The following is a 23,784-nucleotide window of genomic DNA, read 5'->3' as shown; positions in this document are numbered from 1 at the left end:
AATGTTTGTCATCTTTCTAATCTTTCAGAACCATGCTGATTAGTATTATGTGATAATTAAATATATTGGCTTTAGGCACATATTATTGCTCTTCTATAGAAAATAAAATCTTTGGAGCACCTGGGTGGCTCAGTCAGTTAAGCATCTGACTTTGGCTCATCAATCTCCTTCCTCAATGAGGGGTCTGCTTCTCCCTCTTCCACTGTCTGCACTCTGCTTCCCCTGCTTGTGCTCTCTCTCTTTCGAATAAATAAATAAAATCTTAATTAAAAAAAGAAAGGAAAATATTTGCTTCTCTCATCTATTTCCTCCGAAGATAGATTCTTCTTTAGAATAATTGGGTCAAATCTTTTAAAAATGGCCTCATTGGAATTTTGATTGAACTTGCATTAAAACCCTGATATAGTTTGGGTAGAATTAACATCAGCACAGCATTCAGACTAGCTATCCAGGAAAACAATTAGTCCATCACGCATTCAAGTACTCTTTTAAAAGTATATTTGGGCCTTAAGGGTATGCAAATGGATTACTCATAGTCACTGGTCCTTGGCATGCACTACTGTTATGTGTGCCAATTACTAAGCTATTATCTCTTGGCTTCAAATCCATTCCCTGGTTCTGAGGTTTGTGAATCTGGGATGACAGCTCTGCTAACCACACTGCTGCTTTGCCCATGGGCTGTGTTGGACTCTGCCAATAGGGGGCACCAAAGAGACCGTGGAAGCCTGGAGGAAGCAGGAGGGAGCACATTCCTTCCTGTTTGTTCTCCGCTTCTTTCCTGACCCTTGCTTGTTCCCATCAACATCAGCATTAGCCAGCACAGCTACTTCACCCCGGGAGGAGCCAGTTCCTTCCTGTAGCAGCTGCTAGATAGAGTTTGCAGTTTTCCCAAACCTTGGACATCCCTCAGAGATGCCAACACCATTTTACCAACATGTTTCCCAGAGAAGGTCCCAGCCTCTCATGGTCCTCTGAGCTCACATGATGCACTAGCTGGGCAGTAACCCCCTCCTCATTATCTGAACTTCATCGCTAGTGGATCCACCTCATCCAAGTCTTTAGTTTTAATAATCCTAAACTTTATCCTTTGTTTTTTTTCTGTCTCAGGGGGCAGTAGCTGCTTCTTGTAGTTACTGCTACCATGATACCGTTGGGTTCTCTTTTTGCCTTTCAGTTACCTGCTTACCAATCCTTTATACCTAATTAGCATATATTTATATATATGAAATCATCTCTGGGGGCACCTGGGTGGCTCAGTTGGTTGGGCGTCTGCCTTCAGCTCAGGTCATGATCCCAGGGTCCTGGGATTGAGTCCTGTATTAGGCTTCCTGCTCTTAGGGGAGCCTACTTCTCCCTCTCCCTCTGCCTGCTGCTCCCCCTGCTTGTGCGCACCCTGTCTCTCTCTGTCAAATGAATAAATAAATAAAATTTTTAAAAAAGAAAAAAGAAATCATCTCTGCTACAATCACTGCTGTGACTTCTGTCTCCTGAGTATACCTTGACTGACACCAATATTTGCAACCTGAAGTAGATTCTCAAAGGTAGGGTTTGAGGGATGGTTTCATTGTTTTTTAGGGGCTGGACACAGTGATGAGCTCCTTGCCAATGAGAAAGAAGGTGTTAGTGAGTCATAATATGCAGTGGCATCATGGTTTATCATATATTATCACCCGGGTTGACTTTGATGAAGTTCCAACTGGAGTGGGTGACTTGGGAGATCACTTGGCTACTTCGATTGATCATTAGTATTAATAATAGCTACAAGGATATGAGTATTCGTGGTTTCTTCTGAGTGCCCTGACATGCTTACTGAACGAACATTTTAAACTCTCAGCTTCAGTTGCACTCAGGGTTGTGTTTGAGCCCCAGTTGGGTGTGGAGGGTGTATTTTATTTTAAAAATAAAATCTTTAAAACAAAGCAAAGCAAAAACACAGGTTTCCCTCACACTATCCAAACATTCGCTTTACACTACTTAACTTTTTTAAAAGAGATTTTATTTATTTATTCATGAGAGACACACACACAGAGAGGCAGAGACATAGGCAGAGGGAGAAGGAGGGTCCCTGTGGGGACCCTGATGTGGGACTTGAACCCAGGATCCTGGAATCATGACCTGAGCAAAAGGCAGATGCTCAACCACTGAGCCACCCAGGTGCCCCAACATTACTTCACTTTTACAAAAGAGCCACATTAGTACCTTTTAACTCTAATCAAAAGACATCCAAAGAAGGTCTTCACTTTTATGAAATGCTAATTGCTTTTATGCTTTATGCCATTTCTGCTCATGAAAGGTTTATTTTTTTTTTATTTTTAAAAAGATTTTATTTATTCATTCATGACAGACAGACAGAGAGAGAGGCAGAAGGAGAAGCAGGCTCCAGGCAGGGAGCCCAACCTGGGACTCGATCCTGGGACTCCAGGATCATGCCCTGGGCTGAAGGCAGGTGCTAAACTGCTGAGCCACCCAGAGATTCCCTCATGAAAGGTTTAATATGACCACTCTACTTCCAGACGGTGAGGGAAATCTGTACACTCTTCCAGGCTTTTCCTACCACCACTCCACTGAAATTACTTTTGTTGCTCAATCCTATGGTTGGTTTCTATGGTTGGTGACCTGCAAGGTATTTGATTGCTCCTTCCCAATTATTGATAACTTTGTTTTTAAAATTTTTAAATTAAAAAAATTTTTAGGGATCCCTGGGTGGCGCAGCGGTTTGGCGCCTGCCTTTGGCCCAGGGCGCGATCCTGGAGACCCGGGATCGAATCCCACGTCGGGCTCCCGGTGCATGGAGCCTGCTTCTCCCTCTGCCTGTGTCTCTGCCTCTCTCTCTCTATCTGTGTGTGACTATCATAAATAAATAAATAAATAAATAAATAAATAAATAAATAAATATATTTTTTTTTAATTTCTTTAAGATTTTTGTTTATTTATTTATTTGAGAGAGATAGAGAGCAGGGGCAGAGGGGCAGAGGGAGAGGGAATCTCAGACCGACTCCCCACTGAGCAAGAAGCCAGACCTGGGGCTCAAATTCATGACCCATAAGATCATGCATTGAGCTGAAATCAAGAATCAGAACCACCAAGGTGCCCCTGAACCACCCAGGTGCCCCTGATAACTTTCTTCACTGGCTCCCAGGACATTACCTTTGCGTTTTCATCCTACTTTTCAGTCTTCACTGAGAGTTCTTCCACTTATCCCATGTTTCTAAATTTTGGGACTGCTACAGGGCTGAGAGTTTTGTTGTCTTTCTCTTTTCAAAAAGTGTACATTGATTTTTTTTTAATAGCTTTATTTAATGTTATGACTTTAACTACTACCACTGTCAATCATTTCCAGATTTATATATCCGGACCCTACCTCTCAATTTTTTTTTTTTACCTCTCAATTAAAAAAAAAAAAAGATGTTATTTATTTATTTGACAGAGAGAGAGAGCAAACACAAGGAGGGGGAACAACAGAGAGGGAGAAGCAGGCTCTGCACGGGGCCTGATGGGTGGCTCCATCCCAGGACCCTGGGATCATGACCTGATCTGAAGGCAGATGCTTAACCAGCTGAGCCACCAGGCACCCCTCTCTCCTTAAAACTCAACAGCGTATACTCAGTATCTCCTTTTGGCTGTCTAACAAGCATCTCAAAGAATATTCACATGCCAGTTCTTGTTTGACAACTGATTTATTTCTTTACCTTTTTCAGTATCTGCCCTACATCACAGAGAGTGACCCTATGGGATCTATTCCCCAACCCTCCATGCCAACCAGCTTCCGCTGCTGGGAGGCCCTGGCTGGAGATTGACCAACATGATGGAGAAACAGACAACAGGACATTTCTTCTACTCCCTCTGTGCATCAGGGTGCTTCTCTTGAAGTGGCCACAGCTCTTACTAGATAGACCTGCTGTGATTTCTGCTTCTATCAGGTGACCCCAGTCCTTGGACATCACCACCTCCTCCATTTGTCTGTCCTTCTACCCTAGGGATGGTTATAGCTTCCTTTTTTTTTTTTTTTTTTTTAAACTTTTATTTATTTATGATAGGCACACAGTGAGAGAGAGAGAGAGGCAGAGACACAGGCAGAGGGAGAAGCAGGCTCCATGCACCGGGAGCCCGACGTGGGATTCGATCCCGGGTCTCCAGGACCGCGCCCTGGGCCAAAGGCAGGCGCCAAACCGCTGCGCCACCCAGGGATCCCTGGTTATAGCTTCCTGCTGAAGCTAATCTCGTTTCCCTCACCATCGCCTTTTGCCCCTCTGGTCTTCCATCCCCCATCCAACCAACCACTGCATCAAATGTTCGAAGTAGTTGCCATTTATTGGTTTGGTCTTAATTGTTACTTTTTTTTTTTTTTTTAAGATTTTATTTATTCATGAGAGACACACAGAGAGAGGCAGAGACATAGGCAGAGGGAGAACCAGGCTCCCTGCGGGGAGCTCGATGTGGAACTTGATCCCAGGACCCTGGGATCATGCACTGAGCTGAAGACAGATGCTCAACCACTGAGTGACCCAGGCGTCCCAATTACTAGTAGGCGTACAAATTTTTCTTGGTGTCAAGAGTTGCTTCAGGAAACAGATCCTCAAACTGGGATTCTGGGATTAGGTTGTTCACCCGTGTGAGCTTTAGTGAAATGATATCTTTGCAAGCGGAAAAGGGGAGTACAGTTATCTCTAGACTATATTGTCTCTAGGAGGAATGTGGAAGGGGTTTGGCAGTAGACAAATGTGTTGCAATAGGAAAGTTCTTTCACTCATTAACTACACATCCTTATGTGAATAACTTACCTTCTCTGGCCTTTTTTCTTTTAAAATACTTTATTTTTATGTAATCTCTACACATACAATGTGGAGCTCAAACTTACAACCCTGAGATCAAGAGTCACATGTTCTGCTGACTGAGCCGGCCAGGCGCCCCTCTGACCTTATTTCTTCCTCTGTATTTTAGTCAGTTCTGGTTGAGATAACAAAATACCATAGACCAGGCGGCTTAAATAACAAACATTTATTTCTCAGAATTCTGGAGGCTGGGAAGTCCAAGATCAAACTGCTGGAAGGTCTGGTGTCAGCTTCCTGGTTTGCAGATGGTTGCCTTATGTGTCCTCACATCGTGAGAGGAGAGAGAAAGGGAGAGAGGAGTCTGTTTCTTCTTAAAAGGCCACTAATCCCTGGACACCTGGCTAGCTCAGTCAGAGGAATGTGCAACTCTTGATCTCAGGGTTGTGGGTTTGAGCACCAAGTTGGGTATAGAGATTGCCTAAAATTAGAATTTCTTTTTTCTTTTTTCTTTTTTTAAAGATTTGTTTATTTATGATAGACATAGAGAGAGAGAGAGAGGCAGAGACACAGAAGGAGGGAGAAGCAGGCTCCATGCAGGGAGACCGACATGGGACTCGATCCCAGGACTCCAGGATCACGCCCTGGGCTGAATGCAGATGCTCAACCACTAAGCCACCCAGGGATCCCCTAGAATCTTTAACATATTAAAACAAATGTTAAAATAGTACATTTTAGGGGCACTTGGGTAACTCAGTGGTTGAGCGTCTGCCTTTGGCTCAGGGTGTGATCCCTGGTCCTGGGATCGAGAGCCTGCTTCTTCCTCTGCCTATGTCTCTGCCTCTCTCTCTCTCTGTGTCTCTCATGAATAAATAAACAAAATCTTTTTTTTTTTTTTAAAGAAAGACTAGGAGCTATATTTGGGGTGGACAGAAAAGGTAGTGATTGGTAGAAGGCATGAGGGAGCTTTAGTGGGTGCTCATTAGATGCAGTTTCTAAATCTTGGTTGTAGTTGGAAACACAGATCCATTTTATGACAATTCATTGTCATATTCACAGGTTATACTTTTAACCTGTGAACTTTTCTGCTTATACTATACTTCAATTAAACTTTAAAAAATAGTATTACTGTGGTGGTTTAAATATGTCCACAAATTGACATGCTTTCCAAAATATGTCTGCAGGAGCACCTGCCTCCCTCAGTTGGTGGAGTGTGCAACTCTTGATCTTGGGGTTGTAAATTTGAGCCCCACGTTGGGCATAGAGATTACTTAAGTATTAAATAAAGTTAATACATAATATATAAATGAGTATTATATATATAATTTTTAAAATAACTCTAAAAACATTTGGATTGAAGGCCCAAACTGTACCACAGAACCTTATTGCTTTTTTTTTTTTTTTTTTTTAAGATTTATTTACTTGAGAATGAGAGAGAGAGAGAGAGCACTACCAGAGGAGAGGAACAGAGGGAGAGGGAGAAGCAGTCACTGCATTGAGCAGGGAGCCTAATGCGGGACTCGATCCCAGGACCCCAGGATCATGACCTGAGCCAAAGGCAGACATTGAACTGCCTGAGCCGCCCAGGCACCCTCAGAATCTTATTTCTTTACTTTTCAAAGAGCTGTACCATTATCAGCACGTCTCTAGAAACCAAGATATCCCCTGGCTCAGGATCGAGTTCCTAGTAAGCAGAGCCTAGTGCATGGTATGTGTGCAATTTGCAGCCCTCTTGAGGGGCCAAAAAGGAGACAGAATTCATGCCAGCATGAGAGGCCATTTATTGTTCAGGGGTTGGGCCCCCACGTTTTGGAGGAGTTCCCCCTCCACTTCCTCCCCCCATTGTCCCTGTAGACCCCTCAAGTGGCAGGTTGCTGAGTTGATCGTGGAGGGAACACATCTTCAAGTGTAGATAGTCCAGAGCGGCCACCTTCTCCCTGTAATGACAGAGGTTGGGAGAGCTGGTGCTGATGAGGCCAGATGCCATGGGAATGGTGTGCAAGAAGAGGGTGACTCAGGCCCTTTCCGCAAGACCTCACCCTCCTCCCACGCCCTCAGCCTCCTTCCTCACTCCGGCTTCATCTTGTCCGTCAGCAGCAGGTTCTTGGCCCGCAAAGCTTCGTCTTGGGCCAGCCGAAGGGTGGAGCTCAGGGCCTCTGCCCTGACGTGTTTGGCCAAGGCCTGGCGCTCCAGCTCCTGGGGAGAGGAGTGTAGGCGCGGCTGGGCTTGCTGGACTGGGCTGGGGGTGGAGGGGGAGCTGGATCGCGGAGAGCAAGGGGCATGGGGCCCATGGGGCCCATGTTCCTCCCCCCAGGGCATCCCCTCATACTTTGGGCCTGAGACTGACCCCAGCATCCCACAGCAGGCTGGCTTTCCAAATGCCATTGTGTGCTAAGCCCGCATCTGTCCAACTGTCTGTCCCCTGAGGTACTGGCTTCCTATGTCCCAGCAAGCACTGAATCAGAACCTCACACATTATCCCCTAATGCCCATAAGCCATCATGCATTTGACATGTCTGGGGCCCAGTATCCCATCATGTGGTGAACTTCTATACCCCCTAATTCATAAGACCCCACATCTCAAAAAAAAAAAAAAAAAAAAAAAAAAAAAAAAAAAAAAAAAAGACCCCACATCTCTCTCTTAGGTAGCATCTCAATTACAATAATAGCCCTTGGTGCTCTGGTTCCTTATTTTCCCCAATGTCCCAGGCCCCATGTCCTAACAGTCCTATAACCCTGCCACATCAATGCCTCACTGCAACTTGCACCCCATCATACATTAGGCCAGTATCCCATAATATATTAGATATCTATGTTTCAGAATGTACACAGGCCCCAAGTCCCATCAGCTATTGGGTGGGAGTCTGGGGTGCAATGACCTCACGAAGAGCCCTCATTCCACTTCCCATAATGCATTAGCTTCCAACGATCTATATTTACTGGGTCGCCTATCTGTCCTCAGGGATCCCATATTGCCTCTCTTAAGGTCTATAGAGAATCAGGCTTATATTCCATAAAGCTATAGCCTGGTGTCATCTAATGTATCATCGTGCTTTAGGCCCAAGTCCATCACCCAGGGTTCCATGATGACTGACCTATGACTTACTAACCACCAAATTGCTTGCCTTTCTCCTCACCCTAATCCATCAGAGTCCAGTGTTTCCCCTAAACACCTGCTGCCCACAGCTTAGTGGTTCCTGTCCTGCCACACACCAACAGTATCCTTGTGTCTGGGACTCCCCTCCCGCTCCCCTGACAGAAAAGTGGGGCCTGATAGCCCATGGTCCCTGGTACCAGAATCTTCTTGTGTAGCCTCTGGCAGCTGGGGCAGGCGGGAGCCAGGCCCTTCTGCTTCACTTCATCCACTAGTGGGGTCAGTGCTCGCTCCAGCAGCTGCTGCAGGGACTCTGTGGACAGCTGTTGCCCCTGGCTGAGGGATGGTCAGTTACCAGGTGTAAGAAGCCTAGTCCCTACTCTGTTCCCAAATGCCCCATGCCCCACCGCCCAGCCTCCATCCACCCAGATCCTGCTTTCATTATACACCCATGCAACCTTCCCACCATACACTGGGGCCAACCTACAGTGCATCAGGTATCCTTTGATTTTCACAGTGTGGGTAGTTCCTACGATGCCTGGGGATTCCTACTCCCAAAGGGTACCAGACAGCCCTCGGTTCATGGAAAAAAAAAATTTCCCACAATCACTAGTTAAACGTGATCCCATATTGTATTGGAAGTCCCTCACTTCCTAATAAGGACCAAGCACCCTATCCCCTGGTTCTCCAATGCACCAAGGTCTCATCTTTCCCACAATGCACGGAGAAACCCAGTCTCCTACCAGGTACCACATCCCAACCTTCCCACAATGCACTGGAAATCCAAGATGCTCTAAATGTATCACGTCTTGTGTTCCCCAAGACACTGACATCATTTCGTAGGGAGGGGGAAAATCTGGCTCCCATAACGCAGCAGGACTAGCCTGTCCCCAAATGCATGGAGATACCTGTCTCCCAAAGTGAACCCCACCCCCCTCAGCACACTCTTGGCCAGTGCCCTGTCTCCTTCAATGCTCTGTCCTCAACAGGACCCAGAATGCGCCAGGCCCCGCGAGGCCCCATCCCCTTACCTGGCACAGCGGACACAGGAGCCTTGGGACAGCCGGTCCAGGTTCATGGAGAGGTCAGACCCTCTTCGAGAGCTCTGAAGTTGCCGCCCTAGCTCCTCCAGAATAGGTTTCACTGGGCCCAGGCCCTCCAGGTCGCTCCTCAGTGAAGCCACAGACACTGCTGATCGCTCCACCCTGAGGTGTGAGAGTAACCAGTGCTGCGAGGTCGCCTCTCCTACAGTAAAGTCCTCTCCACATTGCACCATTATCAGCCGAGCTCCTAGGTTCCTGTCTAGCCTGTGGTACTTCGGCCCCGCCCCTCTCTGCTCTCATTGGCCCTTCCTTTGTGTTTTAAGGGTCGGGATGCCCCTCCCTGTTTTCTAATTGGCTTTCCCTGTCCGACTTGGCCCCGCCCCTTGTCCTTTTAAGGTATGGACCTGGGCCCTTCTCGGTTTGGCCCCGCCCTTCAGTCCTTATAAGGCAGACCACGCCCCCTGTCTTCTAATTAGAGCTCAGTCCACGCTCTCTACCGCTAGGCCCCAGCTGATTGGCCCATCCCTTCCTTCAAGGCCCCGCCTCCAACCCCTGACCTCGCACTCGCCTTGGCTCTTACATGGTGCACAGCTCGTCCGCGCGTCCCCGCAGCTCCTGCAGGCCCCGTGCTGTCTGCGCCTGCTCGCGCTGCGCGCGCTCCCATTGGCCCAGGAAGCCGTCGAGCCTGCCGCCCAGGCCCCCAAGCAGCCGCAGGGCCTCCTGCACTGCCCCCTCCTCCTGATGCCAGCGGGCAGTCAGCGAGGACACTTCCCTCCTGGAGAGGGAAGAGGTAAGAACCGGTCAAGGCCCGGGTTTGGACGCGTGCCCAGCGGCCCCGCCCGGCCCATGGCTCTGGGTGAGTACCCAGCCTCCAAATTCTCCCGTCCTGTCCATTCCTTGCAATCCTCCCATGTCGTACAGAACCCTGCCAATAGGGGATCCCTGGGTGGCTCAGCGGTTTAGCGCCTGCCTTTGGCCCAGGGCGCGATCCTGGAGTCCCGGGATCGAGTTCCCGGAGTGGAGCCTGCTTCTCCTTCCTCCTGTGTCTCTGCGCCCCGCCCCCCCCATGTCTATCATAAATAAATAAACAAATCTTTAAAAAAAAAAAAAAAGAACCTTGCCAATATCCCCTTCTCTGGTATCCTGGCCCTGCCCCCCAGCTCCACCCAGACATTGCTTCTTTAGGGCACCACTCACCCCAACTTTGTCCGGTGAAGTTGGAGACTCCGAGGACCTGCCCCCTACCCAAACCCGCCCACCCTACTTTCACCAGACGAGAACCTTGCGTCTGCCAACCTTATACTCAAACTCGGTTCTTTGAAGTCTGGCCTTTCCAGGTCACCCAGTGCACTCCCTCCTAGACTTTTTGAGGTTCCATGGCGTAGGCCCTGTCCCCCTAAGATCTTCCAGGTTCCATCCTCGGGCCCACCTATTTTAGCTCCTTGAGGCTTCCCGCCGCCCCCCTTTCCCACTCGCCTCAGATCCTCAAGGCCGGCAGAGACCTTCTGCATCTCCTGCTCGCTTATGATGGGGCCTTCCCCTGCTCGCGGCCCCATTCCCCAGCCACCTGGGGCCATGCTGCGGGGTCGTGGGGGTTCGTCGGGACTCCCTGGAGTGCCAGAGCAGCCGGGGGACTGGGCGGTGGGGCCCAGGCCATGCCGAGAGAGTCCAGCCTCCAGCTTCTGCTCCAGCTCCTGCAGCTCGGCCTCCTGCCTCCGTGGTGTCTCATCCTGCAGTTGCTGCTGGAGGTAGCGCAGCTTCTCCTGGGCGGGGAAGGAAGGCAGGGTTACAGCGTCCAGCCCCTTGCCTCCCACAACCTCCTCCACCCCCAGATCTGCGCAATGAATCCTGGAGATTGGAAAGCAAATGGATGTGGAGGAGGATATTGGGAAGTCCCGCTTCAAGTCTAAGTGGACTCTCAACTGCTGTCACTAGGGAGGATTGTCACCCTCTGAAGCCTAGCTGGAATCCCCCAAATGCCTACCTTGGAGTCTCCATCCAGCCCTCCACCCCTACTCCAGTTCTCCGTGGTGTCAAATTCCAGCCCCTCCTGTTTTCAGAAGAACAACTGAGGCTTTTCCAACCTTTTTTGGGAAGAGTGGGAATGTGGGCAGGACGGGCATTCCTGCACAAAGCCCTATACGAGTGCTTCACTGAATGTGACTTTGTGCGTGGAGGAACATGACCAGGAACGTGAAAGGGGCCAGTGTGGTGGTAGGGGTGGCAGGGCAGGAAGTCCCACCTGAAGTCTACCTCAAGTACCTTGAGCGTCTGATCCTCTTCCCCAAATCCCCTCCTCACCTCCAGCAGGGCAGAGTTCTGCTTCAGGACGTTGGTTTTTATTTCAGCATCTTCCACCGACCGGGTCACCTTCCGGCAGTTCTCCTGGGTCAGGACACCAGGGCGGGGGGCCCTGCCTTCCCATTCCAGTTCCGCCTCCCAACCCTTACCCTTGCTAGTCGCTAGTTCCATATAGGCTCCAACCCCTCACTCAAGACACACCCGCTTCTCGGAAAGTCTGCCTTCTGCCCATTGGTCTGTCCCTTATCCACCTGGTTCCCTTGACTTAAGGGATGGGTTCCTCCATCGACCCCCTCCCATGCTACTTTTCCACTTCCACCTCTCTCCTGTCTGTGACTCTGCGCCTCCTCACATTTCTTCCTGCCCTCTTCTTCTTCCTACTTCCACTCCCATCTCCCCATCCTGCTCTTGCCTACCAGCTACTCACCTTGAGTTGACTACAGTACCCTTCCAGTTCCTCTGCTTCTTGCCGCCTTCTTTCTAGATTCTCACTGAGCACAGAACACTCACTCTGGAGCACAGAAGGGAGGAGAGGTTAGTCTAGCCACGGGCCACAGGAAGCACCCCCCCACCCCCCGGGGAGGAGATGCTGGGCCTGGGAAGGTCCCCTTCCCTTCATCTGAGCCTCAACTGTCTCAACCCAGGCTGTGGATACACCGAGTTGGAGGAAATCTAGAAGAGGGGAACTTGGCTGAGGAACAGGAAGAAGAGGTGTTGTGGGGGAGGGGTCCCCACACCTGCAGCGTCTGCACGTGCTGGTTAACCCTGGTGGTCTTTTCCTTCAAGCTGGTGATGGAGTCTTTGGCGCGGACCAATCCACTGTTGACCCCACTCTGGGGAAGAATGAGAGAAGAAGGTGGGTCAGTGGGTGTGTGGGAGCACCCTGCAGTCCCAGGAAGAAGGTTAAGACCTGGGAGGAGGCTGGGTTTACTCCTTGATTCTACACTGGAACAGTGGGAGCTCAGGCCAGAGCTGCTCCTCTTTGTTTTTGTTTTTTTTTTTTTAAGATTTATTTATTTATTTGTTCATGAGAGACAGAGAGAGGCAGAGACATAGGCAGAGGGAGAAGCAGGCTCCCTGCAGGGATCCCAATGCGGGACTCAATCCCAGGACCCCAGGATCATGACCTGAGCCAAAGATAGATGTGTAACTACTGAGCCACCCAGGTGCCAGGGATTGCCTCTCTTTGATTCTTGGTAGCCCTACTCTGTAAAACTAGGTAGTTAGACTCATTTTCTGCTTGGTGGGATGGAAGGAAAAGAAGTAAGATCCAGGAGAGGGGGGCATCGCAGTAGCACTCAGACACAGGGGAGAAGAAGGATGGTCTCAACCAAACAGAGATAAATGGCCTTGAGATCCACAGACGTGAATAAACTGTTAAGGGACACCTAGGTGGCTCAATGGCTGAAAGTCTACCTTTGGCTCAGGTCGTGATCCCAGGATCCTGGGATCGAGTCCTGCATCAGGCTAATGAATAAATTAAAAATTAAAAAAAAAATGTTAAAACACATGCTCTTTCTCTCCAGAAACTGGAAAAAAATATTTTAAGATAACCCACTTTCTGGGTATAAGCACTTATTATGCACCAGGCCAAACACAAACCTTTTCCCTTTTATTCCTCAAAGCCACACCTCTTGAGGTTATTTGGCTCATTTGGCAAGTGAGGAAAATAAGATTTAGAGAAGCACTGCCCCTGTACACAGCGCATGAGATGGCTTTTCCAGAATTTAAACCCAGAGCCTTTGTTTTAAATCGTGACATCACTCAGCCTCTGATCATTGTAGTCAACTCAGAAAATGCTTTGCGACTCATGCCAAGCAAACTGTGGCTCAAGGGGGCTGCGCATGGCAGGATCCACTTTCTGCTCTTCCACATTTAAAGAAGAATCAGCCCAGCCATGTCACTATCCAGCCAAAGACTGCATTTCCCAGACTCCCTTGCAGCTGTGGCCGTATAAAAAAGTTTCAGCCAATGGGATGTAAGTAGCAATCACATAGGCAATTTTTTCCCTCTTCCCTTTTAAAAAAAAAACATTCATTTATTCATAAATAATGGCAAGAATGCAAAGTTGATGGCTAAAGGCAGAGCAACCATTTTGGATTAGTTGGAGGATGCAACAAGACAGAAGCCTGAATCCCCAACCCTGGTGGAGCTGCTGTGCTCAAATTCCAATCACTTATAAAGACTACCAAGTGAGAGAGAACATCTTCTACCTTCCTTAACCTGTGCTACTTTGTGTCTTTTTTGTCACTACAGCCAAACTTGTGACTTAGTATCTGAACCACCAGAACACAGGAACCTGGAGCCTGCTGCATTTGAAGAGCAAGCCTGCTATGCTTGTTAAGACTTTTATGTGAGAGATAAACTATCTTGCTTAAGCCAGTTCCTTTGGTTTCTCTGACAGTTGGTGAGCTAATACACAAAGAGAGAAGAGAACAATTTCCTCCACTGTAGGAAAGAGACAATATCATGTTGCAGTGAAAGCAGTACTTTGAGAGAAATCTAGAGCTCTAAACATCTTCAAAAAAGAAGAAAGAATTCAGAGTTAATAAGCTAACTTTCCTCCTTAAGAAACTAGAGAAAGAAGAGCAAGACAAACTCGAAGGAAGCAATAAAGACTGGAGTGCAGAAATAACGAAATTGAGAATAGATGGAATCTAACAAAACTGGAAGTTGTTTGTTTTTGTTTTTGTTTTTGTTTTTTTTTAAAGATCAACACAATTGACAGATCTATAGCAAGACTGGCCACAGAAGAGAAGACTCAAATTACTAAAAGGAAGGAAAGAGGGCACATTGCTACCAAGCTTGGGGGAAGAAAAAGAACTATCAGAGAATACTGTGAACAGAGTGCCTGGCTGGCTCAGTCACTGGAATGTGTGACTCTTGATCTCAGGGTTGTGAGTTTGAGCCCCACGTTGGGTGTAGAGATTGCTTAAAAATAAAATTCTTATTATCTTTGTTTCTCTATTTTAGAGGAGAAAGGGAGAGAGGGACAAGCAGACTCTGTTGAGAGCAGAGCCTGATGCGAGGCTCAATTCCATATCATGACCTGAGCAGAAATCAAGAGTTGGATACTTAACCAACTGAGCCACCCAGATGCCCCAACATATTTTTTAGAAGCAAATACTATGAACAGCTGTGTACCATCAAGTTTGATTATTTCAATGAAAGGAAAATTCCTAGAAACACACAAACTATCAAAAGCGATTCAAAAAAATGGGACATCTGAAGAGACCCACAAAGAGATTGAGTTAGTTCCAACAAAGAAAAGCCCAGTACCAGATGGCTTCACTAGTGAATTTTACCAGTCATTTAGGAAAGAACTGCTACCAGTGCAACTCAAACTCTTCAAAAACAGGAAGGGGAGAGTGTAGTTCGTAACTTTTTCTATGTGGCCAGTGTTACCCTAGTACCAGAACCGAAGACATTACAAAAAAATAAAATAAAACTAGAAGCCAATATCCCTTCTGAATACAGCTACAAAATGCTCAACAAAAGACTAGCAAGCCATATCCAGCAGCATAAAAACAAGAATTTACACCATGACCAACCAAGTAAGATTTATCTTACGAATGCAAGTGTGATTAACATGAAAATTAATTTTAATTTTTAAAAAATATTTATTTATTTATTCATGAGAAACAAAGAGAGAGACAGAGAGAGAGGCAGAGATACAGGCAGAGGGAGAAGCAAGCCGCTCACAGGGAGCCTGATGTGAGACTTGATCCCAGATCCCAGGATCACGACCTGAGCCAAAGGCAGGTGCCCAACTGCTGAGCTAAACAGGCTTCCCGAAAATTAATTTTTAAAATCATATGGAAATCACTGTAAAACCATATTAATAGAATAAAAAGGAAAAACACACAGTCATGTCAGTAGACAGGAAAAGCATTTGACAAAATCCAACACACCTTCATGATACCACTCATCAACTGGAAATAGAAGGGAACATCCACATCCCGATGAATGGTTTGTACAAAAAAAAAAAACCCCACAAAATATGTTTTGAGATATGTCCACAAATTCCTTGACATTCCTTTAAAATGAGGAGCCTTCTCCCCTTCACTTGAATGTGAGCTGGACTTAGTGACTCTTACACCTAGTAAACAGAAGGCTAGCATGATGGTGTGTGATTTCACAGACTAGTTAATAAATAAATAAATAAATAAATAAATAAATAAAATAAAATAAAATAATAAAAAACATGGCTTCCTGCTTGCCCTCTCTCGCTCTGGGGAGTAACTGCCATGTTATAAGCAGCCACTTGTGGGGAGGCCCACGGGGCAAGGTAATGAGTCTCCCGCTAAAAGCCATGTGAATGTGGATGTGCAACCCCAGCTCCAGGCAAGCCTTCAGATGGCTGTAGCCTCTACTGAAATTTTGACTCCCAACTTCATGAGTGTCCCTGACTCAGAACCACTAAGCTATGCCATTCCCGGTTGGTTAAGTTCGAGGATAATTTGTTTCACCGCGATAGCTAACCAATACACAAAGTGATATTTTTAATTGAAGACCCAGAAGATCTTGGGCTTCCTGTAACCATTCTGGGAAACAAGGAAAGCAGGTACTGGGATCAACTCAGTTCTCCTACTTAGTAGTTGTACAACCTCAGGGAGGAGACTTTGCCTCTGTGTGATCTGTCACATGGAGGTGGGCTGCTGTTGGGAGGAGCACAGGCCTGCCCAGAAAGGCTCTTTGGAATAGACCCTGGAGGTGCTTCAGCTTCACAGAGAGTAGATCAGGGTGTGGTGACAGTAGGGCCTGTCAGCCCTGGCTGAGAAGTGAATGGCATGATGGTGAGGGGGAGCCAGAGATGGGGACAAATCCCTCCATGGCCATCCATAGGCTACAACTCAGCAGTCCAGCCCCCTCACTCTGAGCCTGCTTCAATTTTCTTTCTCATAAAATGGGAATGATGGTACCTTGGCTCAGATGGCAGTGAGGAAGGATCAACCAGATGGTATGATCAATAAGGCGACCTCAGTGATGAGTGTCAGCATTGTTAAAAAATAATGACAGCAGGGGCAGGAATTAGCAAGAAGGGGCTTAGCACCACCATCTACAGCAGCCTCCAGGAATTCTGCAGGCAGCAAGCAAGACAAGTCCCAAGCCGAAGTCAAGAGCCCTGCCTTCTGCATCATTGCTTTGGTTCACTGAAAGCACGACCACCATCTCAGTTCCTCCTCTGGCCTCATAAAGGTGTCAGAGCTTAAGACAGGAGACAGCAAGCTGTCTTGCTTCATGTTCTGCTATTCTCTGTCCAGTCTCAGACTTGTCATCTCAACCAGTCTCCAAGCACCCAATTCTCTTCCCTCTCTCTGGGTCCTTGCCCCTCTGTCTCTGAGTCTCTCTCTGTCCCCCCTCTCTCTGTCCCCCTCTCTCTGGGTTTCTGTCCCCCCTCTCTCTCTCTGGGCCTCTGCCCCCCTTTCTCTGGGTCTCTGTCCTCCCCCCTCTGGATCTCTGGCCCCCTCTCTCCCTGGGTCTCTGTGCCCCTCTCTCTACCGGTCTCCAGCAGCCTCTCCTGATGTAGCTCAGGTGCTGAGAGCCAGGATGTGCTCTTGCTGTCCACACTCTCCCTGCTCTGCCCATACCCCTGAGTGTTGGCCACCATTACTTTTCCATTTCACAGAGAAGGAGCCTCAACCCCCTCAGAGGCTGATGCATCCCTGCACCCCACAGCGAGCTCCCTGGCCCTGGGGCTCTTCCCTGGGTGTTACAGTCCACTGCGGAATGTAGTGACTCAGAAGCAGCTCTGGTGGGAGGCAGACCTCTGCAGGTACTGCCTGAGAAATGCTTGCAGAGAGGGAGGACACTGATCTGGCTGGGAGAGATGTCTCCCAGGGCAGGCGTCCCACCAGGACTCTCTCTACCCTGTTTCCTTCTCTCCATCTGGCCCTTCTATTCTGGACCCTCGCCCAGCCTCCTGTCCCGCCTCCCTGCCTCCAGCCTCCGCTTACCAAACATCCCCACACCAGCTGCAGAAGAGTCTTCTAGAAAAAGAAAGGACCTCTCTCTCACATCACCTGGCTTCCAGAACTGGCCGTGTCTCCGACTGGATTTCCTACCTTGTGAAGTTCACTCCACCTCTCTGTACCTGGTATTTTTGTTTTCATCTTTATTTTTTTAAAGGTATTTTTATTTATTTATTTATGATAGAGAGAGAGAGAGAGAGAGAGAGAGGCAGAGACACAGGCAGAGGGAGAAGCAGGCTCCATGCACCGGGAGCCCGACGTGGGATCCGATCCCGGGTCTCCAGGATCGTGCCCTGAGCCAAAGGCAGGCGCTAAACCGCTGCGCCACCCAGGGATCCCTGTTTTCATCTTTATTTTTTTTTTTAAATATTTTTATTTTTTTTAATTTTTTTATTTATTTATGATAGTTACAGAGAGAGAGAGAGGCAGAGACACAGGCAGAGGGAGAAGCAGGCTCCATGCACCGGGAGCCTGACGTGGGATTCGATCCCGGGTCTCCAGGATCGCGCCCTGGGCCAAAGGCAGGCACCAAACCGCTGCGCCACCCAGGGATCCCTGTTTTCATCTTTAAACTGCTAATTAGCCCAGTGGTTTAGCACCGCCTTCAGCCCAGGACATGATCCTGGAGACCTGGAATCGAGTCCCACATTGGTCTCCCTGCGTGGAGCCTGCTTCTCCCTCTGCCTGTGTCTCTTTCTCTCTCTCTCTCTCTCTCTCATGAATAAATAAATAAAATCTTTAAAAGAACCCTGCTGGGATCCCCGGGTGGCTCAGCGGTTTAGCACCTGCCTTTGGCCCAGGGCGCGATCCTAGAGTCCCGGGATCGAATCCCACGTCAGGTTCCCGGCATGGAGCCTGCTTCTCCCTCTGCCTGTGTCTCTGCCTCTCTCTCTCTCTCTCTATGTCTATCATAAATAAATAAATAAATCTTTAAAAAAAATAAAAAAATAAAAGAACCCTGCTAATTATACCATTTCCCTGACAGAACTTCTAGGGGAAGATCCCTATCACAGGGACATGACACAGTGCCCAGGACATAGTGGGTGCTCACTAAAGGGACTGGACTCAAAACTCCTCTCCTGAACTGTTCCTCTCCCCTACTCAGAAACCCTCAATGTCTCCCCATTGCCCTCAGAAGTGCATCCACACTTCTCAGCTTGTGTGACTTCTGCCCTTCCCACTCTGGCCTCATCTCTCTCACACGCCACACTCCAGCCCCATAGATCAGTTTGTAGTTATTCCCCTACTCCTGGCCCTTTAAATCCCTGCCCTTCAACAAACACATGACAAAATGCTCAACATCACTTGGCATCAGGGAAATAGAAATCAAAAGCATGATGAGATACCACCTCACACAGTCACAATGGCTAAAATTAACAAATCAGGAAATGACGGATGTTGGCAAGGATGTGGAAAAAGGGGAATCCTCTTCCACTGTTAGTGGGAATGCAAGCTGATGCAGTTGCTCTGAAGAAGAGTATGGAGGTTCCTCAGAAAGTTGAAAATAGAGCTTCCCTACGGCCCAGCAATTGCACTACTAAGGATTTACCCCAAAGATACAGGGCAGCCCTGGTGGCACAGCGGTTTAGTGCCACCTGCAGCCCAGGGTGTGATCCTGGAGACCCTGGATCAAGTCCCAAGTCAGGCTCTCTGCATGGTGCCTGCTGCTGTCTCTACCTCTCTCTCTGCGTCTCTATGAATAAATAAACAAAATCTTTAAAAAAAAAAATACAGATGTAGTGATCCGAAGGGGAACCTGCACCCCATTGTCTTTTAGAAGCAATGTCCACAATAGCCAAACTATGGAAAGAGCCCAGATGTCCATTGACAGAGATGAATGAATAAAGAAGATGTGGTCTATATACACAATGGACTCCTACTCAGCCATCAAAAAAAAAAAAAAAAAAAAGAGGGATCCCTGGGTGGCGCAGCGGTTTAGCGCCTGCCTTTGGCCCAGGGCGCGATCCTGGAGACCCGGGATCGAATTCCACATCGGGCTCCCAGTGCATGGAGCCTGCTTCTCCCTCTGCCTGTGTCTCTGCCTCTCTCTCTCTCTCTCTCTCTCTCTCTCTCTCTCTGTGTGACTATCATAAATAAATAAAATTTTAAAAAAATGTTAAAAAAAAGAAATCTTGTCATTTCGATGATATGGATGGAACTAGAGGGTATTATGGTAAGCAAAGTAAATCAATCAGAGAAAGACAATTATCATATGATCTCACTCACATGTGGAGTTTAAGAAACAAAACAGAGGATCATAGGGGAAGAGAGGAACAAATAAGACAAAATCAGAGAGGGAGACAAACCGTAAGATACTCTTAATCACAGAAAAGAAAATGAGGATCATTGGAGAGGAGGTAGGTGGGGGATGGGGTACCTGGGTGATGGACATTAAGGAGGGCACGTGGTCTAGTGAACACTGTTATATGCAACTGATGAATCACTGATCTCTACCTCTGAAACCAACAATATATTATATGTTAATTTGAAAAAAATAAATAGGGGTGCCTGGGTGGCTCAGTGGTGGAGCATCTGCCTTCAGCTCAAGGTTGAGCGTTTGCCTTTGGCTCAGGGTCCAGCGATCGAGTCCCACACTGGGTTCCCTGTAAGGAGCCTGCTTCTCCCTCTGCCTATGTCTCTGCCTCTCTTTCTCTGTGTCTCTCATGAATAAATAAATAAAATCTTTTATAAATAAATAAATAAATAAATAAATAAACCCCTGCCCCTTTGCACTTGCTGTTCCAGCTAGCTAGAACACCATTCCTTGTCTTCTGCTTAGGGGAACACCTTCCTTATCTTCAAGATCCAGCTTATTTGTTGCCTTTTCCAGGAAGCATGGCCTTGGTCATGGCCAGCTGGGCCAAGACTACCATTTCCAGGGCTCCCACAGTAGCCTCTGCTGCCCCAATGAGTGCATCCAAGGTGCCCCCCAAATCCTAAGTCTGCCTCCACTACTTACAAGGTATGTGACCTTGGCCATGCTATCTAACCTTTCTTAGGCCTCAATAGCTTTATCTGTGAAATGGGGATAAGTAATAACAATAAGCAGCACTTACTCTGTGCTCACAGTTGGCTAATGTGCTAAACATTTTACATGCAGGAGCGCCACTTCATTGTCATGACAACCTTATGAAGTGGGTGTGGTTACATCCAGAACTCTGTCTTGCTATATTTCCCACTCCTACGCCAGTTCCTGGCAGATCATAGATGTTCAAGATATAGTTGTTGAAGGAACAAATGCAACCATTTCTATGTTACAGATGGGGAAACTGAGGCTCCCGGAACACAGAAAGTGGTCAGTAAATGCTAGTGAATCTGATTAGCATCATTACGACCATGATTATTTTCATGTCATTCTCAGAGTCCATGTCAAGCCCAGTTCAGGGAACCTGGCTGGGGTGGAGGTTGGCAGGGAAGTTAAAGGATCAAACTATCCATTCTATGCTCTAGCCAGGAATCCTTGAAATCCTCTTAGATCTTGCTCACCTCCTAGTTTTGCCTCAGATTCTTAGGGGATCCCCTTGGAGAACTCTTACTATACCATCAAAGTCCAAGTCCAACACTGCCTCGTCCAGGAAGCATTCCCTGATATTCCCTGCCTGGTTTGAGTGGCCCTTCTCTGGGATACCCAGTATTAGCTCCATTATGGAAATGTATCACTCCAGTCTGTCTCTGTCGCCCCCACCAGACTAGGAGCTCCCCACGCTCAGGAACCAGGCCTAACTCCCATCTGTGACTCCAGCCTCACCCAGGACATGTGGAAGTGAGTAGATGAACTAAAGACCAATTCTTAGGCAATGAGCATCATTCACCCAGGACGGAACTGAGTCACAGCTGGTCATTAGGGGTGGAGGAGGCAGTTCTGGGCCTCGAGGGTAACCAGAACCTTCCCATTCCAAGTCAAGAAGACCCCCCCCACCAGCTCCATCCCAGCATTTGCCTAGCACCAGGGTGAAGGCCCTCATCTTCCCCAGCTAGGGTCCCTCACCAGTATTTCCGTGATGTCTGGGTCATCTGAAGCCCAGGGTGGGGTGGGAGAGGCAGGGGGCACCGGCAGTGCAAGTGAGCCACTGTCTTCTGTGATTGAGTCTGTCCCTGAGGAGTCAGTGGGCTCCACAGCAGCCAGGTTGAGCAGTGACACATTGGTGCAGGCCGAGGACCGTTTGAGGTTCAGGCACCAGTGCATTGGCTCATGGGACATCCGAGGCTCCACCCTGGGGAGAAGAAACAGGGAGGGTGCTCAAGAGGCAGCCCTGGTGGGTATGGCCTCTTCTGCCTCCCTGTCTCCCCACCCCCTGCTCTCTTCCACTCCCACTTCACCACCCACTTTCTTCTTCTTCCTCTGTCCCCGCTGCCTAATTTCTTCTGTCTTCTCCACCCCCACTGCCTACTTTCTTCTCCCTCCCTTTGTCCTCGCTCCTCTTCCTGAGTCTTCTCTTCCCCACTGACCTTTCCCTCCCTCCCTCCATCCCCACTACCGTCTTCCTCTCCACTTCCCACACTATGTCTCCTCTGCCACCACCCTCTTGTCTGCCCCTCCTCTGCCCCCTCCTCTTCTCCCCCTCCCCTTCCTCCAGCACCCACGGTGGGACTCGTGCTCTGTTGGAGGCAGTGCTGGGCGCTAGGACCGTCCCCGACAGGGTGCGACAAACCCACCCGTGGAACGACACGGCCTTCTTTTTCTTCGTGATCCCCTTGGCCGGGGTGGTCACCCCCCCAGGAGCCTCAGGGACCAGTTGGGCACGGCTCTCGACCCCCGCAGGGGGGTCCCCAGCCTCATGGATCTCTTTGGACTGCCAGATTGTCTTCACCACCACGCTCGCCATGGTGTGTGGGTGGCCCTGCTCCCCGGGGCTCCTTCCTCTGAGACTCTCCACCTACTCTGATCACTAACCTTCAAAGTCCCTGACCCCCACCAGCCTGCCTCATAAAGGACCCAACCACTGGGCTCCAGTAAAGAGGGGGGGGGTGCATAGGAGTAGAGAAAGGCAACCAGCATGTTTTCCCAGGGTCTCCATGAACACTTCCAGCTCTACCAGATATGTCCCTTCTGTTAGAACTGCAATGGATTTGTTCTGGAACTTACAATGGATGGGCCCCCTGGTTCTTGGGGGGCGTTCAACTTCCCTTCCCCTGAGCCTATGGGGTGACCCAGCCCCCTATTCATACTTGATTTTTCATGTAATACCTTAGACTTGGCACTTTCTGGGGTCTGGGAGACTGTGATGAGTGAGGATTGAGTCCCATTGCTGGAGGATCCAACATTTTGGGGTAGGGGGCAGCAGGCAGGCAACAGGTGGAAATAAACCAAAATACCAGATGTTGGTAAATGATATCAGGAGAATCAATATGAGGTGATGACCTGTGCTCATCAAAGCCCATCGATTTATGCACTTTGAGATGTGAGCCTTTTACTGCAAGTGGCCTTTGCCTATTAAAAAAAAAAGGGGGGGGGGAATCCCTGGGTGGCCCAGCGGTTTAGCGCCTGCCTTTGGCCCAGGGCGCAATCCTGGAGACCCACGTCAGGCTCCCAGTGCATGGAGCCTGCTTTTCCCTCTGCCTGTGTCTCTGCCTCTCTCTCTCTCTCTCTCTCTCTCTCTCATAAATAAATAAAAATTAAAAAAAAAAAGAAACTAAACTGACATTGAACTATAGTCAATGATAGACATTTTGAAGGGTTTGGGTTTGTAGTAGTTTCCTGGGGCTGCCATCACAAAGTCCCACAAACTGAGGTGACTCAAACAATAGACATTTATTGTCCCGGTTCTGGAAGCCAGGAGTCCAAGATCTAGGCATCTTCAGGATGGCTTTCTTCTGAGGCTGTGAGAGAGGGGTCTGTTCCTCACCCCTTGCTTCTGGTAGCTCAGGCATGACTAGGCTTATAGATGGTCATGTCCTCCTGTGTCTTCTTGTCCTCTCTCTGTAAGTATCTATTTCTGTAGCCATGCTTCCCCCTTTTTAAGGACATGGTTATGGGGGCATCTGGGTCACTCAGTTGGTTAAGTGTCTGAGTTTGGCTCACATCATGCAAGCAGGGGATCTGCTTGTCCCTCTGCCCCTCCCTCCTTCACTCATGCTCATGCTCTCACTCTTATAAAAAAAAAAAAAAAAAAGACACGGTTGTGGTGCCCGGTTGGCTCAGTCAGAGGAACATGAGACTCTTGATCTCAGGGTCATGAGTTTGAGCCCCATGTTGGGTGCAGAGATTACTTAGATGAATGAATAAATAAACTTAAGAAAAAAGACGGACTTGGTCATATTAGATTAGGGAGCACTCAAAAGACCTCAACTTCATCATCTGCAAAGATCCTATTTCCATAAAGTCAAATTCGCAGGTCCTGCCCATTAGGACTTCAACATACATACAGGATGATGGTAGGACCCTATCCAACCTACAACAGAGATGAACTGCATCGATGTCTGAAAAATTATACTTCATCTGCATCAAAACACAAAATGGATCGATGGAAGGAGGGAGGGAAGGTCAGCTGGAGAAATATGTGCTAGAGAAAGTGGAGTATGATGTTAATAACAGAATGAAGGTTGAAAGGGAAGCTATATGTGCGTTCACTGTACAGTTGTTTCAACTCTCTGAGTAGGAATTT

At 48.2% G+C, this 23,784-nt stretch overlaps 1 protein-coding gene and 1 long non-coding RNA gene across 15 annotated transcripts; one reads left to right on the top strand and one right to left on the bottom strand.

Moving 5' to 3' along the window:
* Window positions 1–6,526: 6,526 nt before the first annotated feature.
* Window positions 6,527–22,085, bottom strand: TSKS (testis specific serine kinase substrate). Of its 14 annotated transcripts, none has more exons than XM_072771080.1 (12): window positions 21,764–22,085; window positions 21,168–21,393; window positions 11,945–12,040; window positions 11,635–11,718; window positions 11,208–11,291; window positions 10,383–10,669; window positions 9,487–9,681; window positions 8,895–9,068; window positions 8,351–8,437; window positions 8,064–8,199; window positions 6,809–7,008; window positions 6,527–6,706 (listed from the first exon to the last, which is right to left on the bottom strand). In XM_072771080.1, the coding sequence occupies exons 1-12, from the start codon at window positions 22,003–22,005 to the stop codon at window positions 6,550–6,552; spliced, it is 1,968 nt and encodes a 655-aa protein (XP_072627181.1). In that variant the 5' UTR covers window positions 22,006–22,085; the 3' UTR covers window positions 6,527–6,549. The 14 variants fall into 14 exon arrangements, with proteins under 14 accessions (XP_072627181.1, XP_072627203.1, XP_072627224.1 ...); XM_072771102.1 differs by having other exon boundaries at window positions 6,841–7,008; window positions 21,764–22,084; XM_072771123.1 differs by having other exon boundaries at window positions 6,809–6,965; window positions 21,764–22,084.
* LOC140601788 (uncharacterized) lies at window positions 9,406–15,409 on the top strand. Its single transcript, XR_012004857.1, has 3 exons — window positions 9,406–9,762; window positions 11,852–12,063; window positions 13,464–15,409. It is a non-coding gene; the product is annotated as an uncharacterized lncRNA (long non-coding RNA).
* Window positions 22,086–23,784: the final 1,699 nt, after the last annotated feature.

This window comes from Canis lupus, chromosome 1 (genome assembly GCF_048164855.1).
Source record: "Canis lupus baileyi chromosome 1, mCanLup2.hap1, whole genome shotgun sequence".
In the NCBI taxonomy this organism is placed as follows: domain Eukaryota; kingdom Metazoa; phylum Chordata; class Mammalia; order Carnivora; family Canidae; genus Canis; species Canis lupus.
The sequence above is the reverse complement of the archived record's forward strand: the minus strand, read 5'-3'. Positions and strand labels throughout refer to the sequence as shown.